Source organism: Salmo trutta, chromosome 21 (assembly GCF_901001165.1).
Source record: "Salmo trutta chromosome 21, fSalTru1.1, whole genome shotgun sequence".
NCBI lineage: Eukaryota > Metazoa > Chordata > Actinopteri > Salmoniformes > Salmonidae > Salmo > Salmo trutta.
In genome coordinates this window covers 41,871,928-41,882,137 of record NC_042977.1, presented here as the reverse complement: position 1 = coordinate 41,882,137, position 10,210 = coordinate 41,871,928, and the positions used below count along the sequence as shown (strand labels likewise).

Here is a 10,210-nt window from a genome sequence, read left to right as displayed (position 1 = left end):
GACACTTGGTTGAGTGTTTTTGTGCTTCCCCTACCCCATTACCACTCTATAGGCTAATTTAACTTTAATTGAGGTAATACAGCAAATCATTGATTTGATATTAATCAAAAATAAAGAAAACCTTTCCCTTTTTGACCTGATTTCATCCGATTCTGGATACTAAAGCACAGTTCTGCTCATGCACGAAGTGTTACTGAAGTATATGGCCAAATTCAGGAAGGTTGAACACAGAATTGGGGGAGCAGAGAATTCATTTCAGAACCCTTGTTTTCACATGCCATTATGTTGTGGGATTTCCTTTGTTGTTTTTTCTGTTTTGGCTGAGGTGTAAAATCTCTTTACTGATTGTAATGTACTTAATACCTATTCAATTGTATCTATTGAAGCCTTAGATTACTGGACTGGGTCCCAACCCAATCACATGTACTTTCAATCACCATACAGGCAATGAACACCAATGATATTTTATAGTCCGTACACATACCGCATGTGTGTTTGTTTTTTTTAGTTTTTTTCTCAAGTAACAATTTACTCTCTTAAATTTCATTGAAATCATGTGTTATGTATTACTTAAGGATTTGAATATATTTGAATATTTAGTTTGTAGATTTTTGCCTTATTATATTCTACTTGACAATATTGTTATATAGCCGTTGTAGATTGAGGTGGTATTACATCCATAACTTTTTTAAACCATATTCATGATTAATAATAATGTGTGGAGTCAGATAAAGTATTCAAATCATTCATGTAGCTGGATGTCTCTTTAGATTGAAGAGGTTCATTATCAATTAATTTTGTTGATCAAAGGCCTTTTGATATTGATACAAGGAATGACATTGATTTGATCAGTTGGTTGGTTGCAGAGGCATCAACTCTGTCCGAAAACGAATGTTTCAACTAGCTCCTTTTTTCTTTGAGGTCTTGTTTGAAAATACATTGTGTCGAAATGTAGATTGTCCATGTTTAGGGAAGAAGAAACAAGTTATTTTCTACTTTATCCATTTCAAAAAAATATATTGTTTTAATATTTCTTAAGATTGCCCTGAATATCAGGCCAAAATGAACAGTGAGATTGATGGGTCTCTGGAGTTGGGTAAATAGTGAGATAAGAGGTGAGGTAGTAGACTTTGCTGAATCGGGAAGGTCTGTAATGCTGCAGATGAACGATCTTTAAACTAAGGGACGAAGGTTGACTTTTTGCACTTCTGTATATAGTCAATGAACAGAGAAAAAACATGTATCATATTGAGATATTATTTTGAATAAAAAAATTCTATAATTATAAGGAATTTTGTTAGGTTAATTTAAAACATCTAAACTGAAAGACCAGCTAAACAAATTTGCTTGCAAAAAGAAAAGAAAATCGCACCAGTTTCTCAGCCAATGCACTCAGAAAAAGCTATGTGTTTTTTGGCTTCTTTTGTCAGTGGCTTGTAGTTTGCCAGGAAATTCTCAAGGGGAGCTTGCACCCCATGTTCACTCCCACTCCCCTTGTAGTTTATTTACATAAAACAAATATCCTATATTGTCTATATTTCAAATGTTGGACCAGGCCCTTCATACCTGGACCTATGGTACAATGACTACAATAAATGATATTAGAAACCATATTATATTTTAGTTTGATTTGACTGCATGTAAAAAGAACACAAATGTAAACAATCTATATAGGTAGATAAGGAAAATTCATATTTTTAATTTACTAAATAACATCGACATTTGGGGAAATGAGACTGCAGACAAGTCATCAATCACTTGTGATATAACATTTTACCAAGAAACTCCATGAGATCTCAAGAATAAAATGTAATGTTAACGCCAAACCACCCAAGAAATATTGTCTTATCACAGTAATATTACTCAAGTCAACATGGACTCACAGGACAGATACAGCTAATGCTACCAGATAACTGTGCACTCAGCAGGTGAAGGCTCACCACCATACTAAATGAATAGGTAAATACTCTTTCAAATGAATGTAACCGTCTTCAGTCAAGGTCAACTTATTTCTGACTCGAGGTCGCTGTATAAGTGCTATTGAACCAAAGCGTCACTTTCTCCAAACCAACCAGTGCTGCTCGGACAGATTTCACTGTCTCTCGGCTTATTAAACCAAGGTCTCTCTTCCCTGCTGGGGGCACACAGGCTTGACTGCTTATTATGTGTAAGTGATCACTTACGTTTTTTTGCTTATAGTTGCTACAGAATAATGTACTACTCTGTCTTCAGATTTGTTTTATGCACAATCTATTGTTGCCATAAATGACTCTTGCTGTTATGAATTCTAAAAAAAAAAATGAATAAAACTAAAAACTGATTTGCTCACGCAACTGATCTATGGTCTCCATGTTTGTCTGTTAACTTTAGTCTATGAAACATTACTTTAAAGAGCATCCACAACACATCAGAACATGTTCCTAAAAATAACGAGGTACTCTGACGTCACATGAAAACAGACGGTCGGGTTCTGCTTCAAACTTTAGTCTCATTGCCATCTAGTGGACAAATAATTGTCTCCACACAAATAAAACCAGTGAAATTGGACACCCATTTATCAAATAAAATAAAATAAAATGTTATTGGTCACATACACGTGATTAGCAGATGTTAATGCGAGTGTAGTGAAATGCTTGTGCTTCTAGTTCCGACCGTGCAATAATATCTAACAAGTATTCTGCAATGGGATGTCTACTCAGCTAATCAAAAGTCTTGTAGATTAGTTGAGTCTGCTGTGCTCATGCTGTGCTGGAGCAAAAACATGCATACCTTGTGGCTGCCAAGTTGTGTATCATGGTTGGTGACTAGCACTGCGTTATGTTATCATACTGTACTGTCTGGTTCATCATGAGAATGTGACATGACGACAACAAAGAAACACAAATTATGATCTCAACAACAGTTATGAATTAAGGGTTCCCGAGTGCACTGCATCTAAGTGCTAGAGGTGTCACTTACAGACCCTGGTTCAATTCCAGGCTGAATCACAACTAGTTGTGATTGGGTGTCCCATAGGGCAGCGCACAATTGGCCCAGCATCATCCGGGTTAGGCTGTCATTGTAAATAACAGTTTGTACTTAACTGACTTGCCTGGTTAAATATATTTTTTTATTGATTTCAAATCCTGCTGAAATGCACTCAAGAGTGTGTGGAAGACTTATGTAGAGCTTAGATTGGGCAGGAACCAGCTTTGACTGACAATTAAACCTCCAACTAGGTGAGAAATCTGTCAATGTGCCCTTGAGCAAAGTACTTAACCCTAGTTAATCCAGTAAATTGTTCTGGATCAGAGTGTCTGCTAAATGATTAAAATGCAATAGCTAAACATTAAAGTGGCACTCCAGTCTTCACCTCATTTAACACCTGATTTACTTAACAAAAGGCACATCTCAATAGGTGGTCCAGGTATGTCATGACATTGCACAAGTGGAGGAGGGGCAGGGCTTTCTTGTTTTGTTCTCTATTGCTCTGATGGATTCCCATCAGACCAACTCATTGAATGCCCTACTTTTTAAAGTTTGTAGACATGTCTAAATAAACATTTGTGTGTACTTTACTGTATTTTTTTCTTGGGATATTACTTTTCAATAGTAAAACTTCAAAATAGTGGGAAAATGTCAGGACTGTTCACTATTTTTAAGTGAAATACTTGAATGAACTATGACCCAAGGCAGTTAGCCTACTTCGAATGTATGTAGAGCCTACTCTCATACCAGAGAGACAAATAGGACACAAATTCCGTCTCGAACCAGGGGATGGTGATGTCACTATCAGCATGTTCCCTGGGGCATTGGGGACCTGTCTCTCTGGATTCTACACAGATGACTTACACTTCCTGTGTCAGAGAGCTTCAATGATGACAAGACACTCACCTTTCGGGGAACATGATCGTTTTCTGTTCCATTGCTTCCTTGTTTATTTTTTTTATTTATTCCACCTTTATTTAACCAGGTAGGCCAGTTGAGAACAAGTTCTCATTTACAACTGCGACCTGGCCAAGATAAAGCAAAGCAGTGTGACACAAACAACAACAGAGTTACACATGGGATAAACAAGTGTACAGTCTATAACACAATAGAAAAAAAGTCTATATACAGTATGTGCAAATGGCGTGAGGTGATAAGGCAGTAAATAGGCCATAGTAGCGAAGTAATTACAATTTAGCAAATTAACACTGGAGTGATAGATGTGCAGATCATGATGTGCAAGTAGAAATACTGGTGTGCAAAAGAGCAAAAAGTAAATAAAAATAATATGGGGATGAGGTAGGTAGATTGGATGGGCTGTGTACAGCTGCAGCGATCAGTTAGCTGCTCAGATAGCTGATGTTTAAAGTTAGTGAGGGAGATATAACACTTACATTTGACATTTTAGTCATTTAGCAGCCACTCTTATCCAGAGCGACTTACAGTAGTGAATGCATACATTTCATTTCATGCATTTTTTTTTTTTTGTACTGGCCCCCCGTGGGAATCACACCCACAACCCTGGCGTTGCATACACCATGCTGGCGTTGCAAACACCATGCTCTACCAACTGAGCCACAGGGAGGCCTCTATAAGTCTCCAACTTCAGCGATTTTTGCAATTCGTTCCAGTCATTGGCAGCAGAGAACTGGAAGGAAAGGCGGCCAAAGGGGGTGCTGGCTTTGGGGATGACCAGTGAAATATACCTGCTGGAGTGCGTGCTACAGGTGGGTGTTATCATGGCCAGTGAGCTGAGATAAGGCGGAGCTTTACCTAGCAAAGACTTATAGATGACCTGGAGCCAGTGGGTCTGTAGAAAGAGTATAGCCCTAGTTTATGGTGATGTTTGTTAAAAGTAACTGATGCCTTCAGAAAATGGCATATTTCATTCAGTCATATATTTCATAAAGAATATGTCTATAATAAACATACTGTGGGCTCCAACCTACAGTACCTGTCAAAAGTTTGAACATCTACTCATTCAAGGATTTTTCTTTATTTTTACTATTTTTTACATTGTAGAATAATAGCGAAGACATCAAAACTATGAAATAACACATATGGAATCATGTAGTGAACAAAAAAGTGTTAAACAAATCAAAATATAAGTAGCCAAAGTAGCCTTGATGACAGCTTTGCACAATCTTGGCATTCTCTCAACCAGCTTCATCATGTTCCCAAAAACCATTCAAATCGATTTTTCCCCTGTCGTAGCCCCCAGAGCTCCCAATTTTTTGGAATGCACCGAAGTCGGAAGTCTGATATTTCCAAGTTCCTTATTGTTTTGAATGCGGCAACACTTGTCTTGAAAGCACCAAGACACAAGTTCTTCACCCCCTTTCAATGGGCAACATTCAGTTGAATATTAATATCCTTTGCTTTACTGTAATATTACTAAAGTTAGGCCTATAAATGATTATCCTCCTGATATCAGCCTCATCATATAAGATAAGTATAAGTATACGATCAGCCTTCCCTGTAGCTCAGTTGGTAGAGCATGGTGTTTGCAACACCAGGGTTGTGGGTTCGATTCCCACGGGGGGCCAGCACAGAAAAAAAAATGTATGATATGTATGAAATTGTATGAAATGTATGCATTCACTACTGTAAGTCGCTCTGGATAAGAGCGTCTGCTAAATGACTAAAATGTAAATGTAAAAATGTAAGTATTGGGGGGGACATGCCCTGGACAACACACTTCAAGGCGTCTTGTAACAGTAATTTGTTACAAGAGCACGGGTCACCTGACTGACACCAGAGTGAGTGACTAATATTTGTATTGAGTAACGTTTTGGGGTGACTGCCCCTTTAAGAAAACGGAAGTAAGCCTTGGCTCGTGACGTTAGTTGCCTTGCGCCGAGAAACAGTGGGCAGGAAACGGTAGGCAGAGAAAGACTTGTTCACTGGTTCCAACACCATGGCACAGTACAAATAACCGAAAATGTGCTCCACGTTATATTACTAATGTTCGGGAACGGCCACAGTCTTCGGCTTCTTACCAAGACTTTTGGAGACCTTCCTCGAAAGCTTTTCCGCGGAGAGATTTGACAACTCCCACCCGTGAAAGGTGTCTGCGGTCTAAAAACATCGGGGCGGACCGCGGGTGGGAAGAGGATTCGTAGAGAAGGGCTGTCTGCTTTCTGGAGCAATGAGGGAGTATAAAGTGGTCGTGTTGGGCTCCGGCGGCGTGGGTAAATCAGCATTGACGGTCCAGTTTGTGACGGGATCCTTCATTGAGAAATACGACCCCACAATAGAGGATTTCTACCGAAAGGAGATCGAGGTGGACTCGTCGCCCTCTGTTCTGGAGATACTGGACACGGCCGGGACCGAACAGTTCGCCTCCATGCGAGACCTGTACATCAAAAACGGGCAGGGATTTATTTTGGTCTACAGTCTGGTCAACCAGCAGAGCTTCCAAGACATCAAGGCATTGAGGGATCAAATCATCCGAGTGAAAAGATACGAACGAGTGCCAATGGTATTGGTTGGAAACAAGGTGGACTTGGAAGGCGAGAGGGAGGTCTCTTCCGGGGAAGGCAAGGCGCTGGCTCAGGAGTGGAATTGCCCGTTTATGGAAACTTCAGCAAAAAATAAAGGCTTGGTCGACGAACTGTTCGCAGAAATCGTGAGACAGATGAACTATTCTTCTTTACCCAGCGGTGGAGATCGCTGTTGTTCTTGTGTGCTTCTCTAAGAAAACATGTTTCGTGCAGCTGTGAGTGTTTTTATCTATGTGAAAACCATCAAACAAGCCCTATTTTGATAACTTGTTGATAACAAAATGATACGGTCTCTTGTTTTGTTGATTAAGCGGCCGTCAATATAGAAAGCTGCCCACTGTTGTATTATTGCACACACCATCGAGGATGACAACATTCGATATTGAAATAGCCTAAAAAGTGTTTACATGACAAAGTACTTGAATGTTTAAGTTTTTAGTTCAATATCAAACAGCTTTGTATTTGACACTTCTCTGGAAACGTGCCTCGATGGGAATGTCTTATTGTGAAACCTAAGAGAGACACTTTGTTGTTGCTTTGTTTTGCTATGAAAATGTTATGTGGGGTTTGATTACTGTTGAGTTGTACTTTTTCACGTCTTCTGGGCAGGTCATTCAGGCCTGGAGAGATGGATTGGAGGACTCATCCCTCTGCTTTCTGGAGGGTCTGCTTTCTGTGGATTCTGCTGGGCTCAAGGAGCATTTGCCTCCCCCCCAAAAATTGGAAACTCCCTGCAAAAGCTCTTTTTTTCCCTTTTTTTTTGGTACAGTGTCAAATAAACCCCATATGCCAGTCAGTAAACCTGCACTGTTCACTGGAATTAGCCTAAACCTGAGCATCCTGTTCAAATAAGACTAAACATAACAAATAGCTTAAACATCAAGCTGTGGTACGTTACCTGTAGAAAAAAGCCTACTCAAGACATGGGGCGTATTCATTACGCAGATTCTGTTGCAAAATGTTTCTTCAACGGAAGCAAACGGGGCGTGACCTATCTGAATTTGTCCAATAGAAACTTGTTTTTCTCTATTTGCTTACGTTTGGTTCTTAAACGGTTTCCATAATGAATACGCCCCTGGAGTGTGGTGGTTTGAATTGTGTTTTTTCTTGGGGACTGGTGATGACGTTGGATTGAATACAAGACTTGCACTTCCCTTGCCAGTGTCACTCTTTGATTTGCACAAACAAGGACCTTACAGATGTTACTGACATGACATGGCGAATACACATGACTGGACCCCATGTCAAGTGCCTTCCTAAGAATTACACTTGTCTCCATGTGCCAACCCAGGAGCTCTCTAATCACAACAGTACTTTACAGTTTCAGTTGGGCTCATAGTGTTACTTTTTGGATTTTCAGAGAGGAAGTTGAGGTGTAGACCAACTAACAGTTATTTTATGGCAAAGTTTGGCCTATTTTTTATTTTATTTTATTCCCCCCCCCCTGGTACTAATTCACTGAGAATATCAACCCAAGCTGATTTATGCTGTGGGCTTCAGAGAAAAGAAAGCCATGTTTGTGTTTTTAATTTTCCATTTTTATGATTACGTTCTGAAATGTGAAATTCTGATTCAATTGTAATTTTGACCTCAAGTCTATTACTACCCACCTGTCTGGTTTGGAGGACTTTTGAATACAAAAGGCATTTTCTGCAACATTTTGGTGTGTGCTCTTCATTCTGTTGGTGTGATTGCGTGGGTGTGTGCGCTTCATTCTGTTGGCGTGGGTGTGTGCTCTATACTTGAATGTGTAGTCGTTGGCTTAAGGCTATAGCTCAGTTGGTAGAGCATGGTGCTTGCAACGCCAGGGTTGTGGGTTTGATTTCCACGAGGGCCCAGTATGAAAAAATAGTATTAAAATGTATGCACTCTTTACTATAAGTTGCTCTGGATAAATGACTCAAATGTGCAGGCCTAGTACATCTATAGGCCTTACTGTTGCATCATATGTCAGGCCCAGGCCTGGCTCCTATTGGACCTCTGGTTTTTCAGGCCCTCTACAAACATCAACCAGAAACCCTATCTCAAACATGTTGCTCTCTTTAAATCACTCTGACACATGCGTTCCTGTTTGCTTTGTCAATGGTTGAACATAAACACAACTTTTCTGCGATGTAGTCGAGCAACACTGAAGGGCACCAGTTTAGAAGGTTTTTTTGGTCCCTCCAGCTGTTACAGTAGAGGGCATGCTGGGTACACTGGGTGTAGTTGACGAGTGGTGCTTCCTGTCACATGGTTTCTGGATATAGGCAGTCAGAAGGGGACAGAGGGGGCTTTCTGTGTCTCCAGCCAAGCCCAATCAGCAGACAGATGGATGTTTGGAACCATGTGTGAGAGAGAGATGGAGTGGCATGAGTACTGGGAAACAACCAGCAGACGGTGAAAATCAGATGTCATGGGGTGTTTGAATGAAGCAGAGAGAGGGTGGAATTAGATGTGTTGGGGTGTTTGAATGAAGCAGAGAGAGGGTGACATTAGATGTGTTGGGGTGTTTGAATGAAGCAGAGAGAGGGTGGAATTAGATGTGTTGGGGTGTTTGAATGAAGCAGAGAGAGGGTGGAATTAGATGTGCTTGGGTGTTTGAATGAAGCAGAGAGAGGGTGGAATTAGATGTGCTGGGGTGTTTGAATGAAGCAGAGAGAGGGTGACATTAGATGTGTTGGGGTGTTTGAATGAGGCAGAGAGAGGGTGGAATTAGATGTGTTGGGGTGTTTGAATGAAGCTGAGAGAGGGTGACATTAGATGTGTTGGGGTGTTTGAATGAGGCAGAGAGAGGGTGGAATTAGATGTGTTGGGGTGTTTGAATGAAGCTGAGAGAGGGTGACATTAGATGTGTTGGGGTGTTTGAATGAAGCAGAGAGAGGGTGACATTAGATGTGTTGGGGTGTTTGAATGAGGCAGAGAGAGGGTGAAATTAGATGTGCTGGGGTGTTTGAATGAAGCAGCAGACAGGGAAAAAAATGTGTTGGGGTGTTGTATTTGAAAAAGCAGAGAAAGACCGCTTCTCTTGGAAGGGCCGAGCCCGAGTCTGTTTGGGGCTGGTATGTATGTCCATAAAGTGACATAAATGGGAAGGCATTCCATACATCATGGTAGATGTGGCGGGGGAAGGGAGAGGAAGTAAAGTTCGCTGTGGTGGAATGGAGGAGGAAGAAGAGAGGAGGGAGAGAGGGCGAGAGAGGGAGGGAGAGAGCGAATCCCAATATCTATTCTTTACAAGACTGTTCCACTAGGTGGCAGGTAGCCTAGTGGTTAGAGCATTAGACAAGTAACCGAAGGGTTGCAAGATCAACTCCCTGAGCTGACAAGGTAAAAAAATCTGTCGTTCTGCCCCTGAACAAGGCAGTTAACCCACTGTTCCTAGGCCGTCATTGAAAGTAGGAATTTGTTCTTAACTGGCTTGCCTAGTAAAATAAAAATAGGTTGAACAGCAGCTAACATGGTTTACCTCCCTTCTGCCTTGAGGGTTCTAGTCATCATCACAGAGGTTCTGCTTCCTTGGTGAACTCAGTGACCCTTGACAGTCAGACTAACGCACTGTGACGTGCCCTACGTCTACCAATGCAACCTTAATCCTCTCTGTTCCCAAGGCTTGCTTTTTCAGAGAAATCCCACAAAGATAAGGCTCCAGTTTTAAAATGGAGGATGTTTGAGGCTGTCCTAGTCATTCACTTAAAGGACCAATCAGCAGTTGAGACTACAACAAAGTGGACACCCCACCTCTGTTTTGGTAAAAAGCT

General features: G+C 40.9%; 1 protein-coding gene across 1 annotated transcript; it reads left to right on the top strand.

Annotated features, from left to right (window-relative positions):
* The first annotated feature begins 5,818 nt into the window (after positions 1 to 5,818).
* On the top strand, positions 5,819 to 8,128 carry LOC115157471 (ras-related protein Rap-2b). Its single transcript, XM_029705741.1, has 2 exons — positions 5,819 to 6,685; positions 7,080 to 8,128. The coding sequence occupies exon 1, from the start codon at positions 6,116 to 6,118 to the stop codon at positions 6,662 to 6,664; it is 549 nt and encodes a 182-aa protein (XP_029561601.1). The 5' UTR covers positions 5,819 to 6,115; the 3' UTR covers positions 6,665 to 6,685; positions 7,080 to 8,128.
* The last annotated feature ends 2,082 nt before the right edge of the window (positions 8,129 to 10,210 follow it).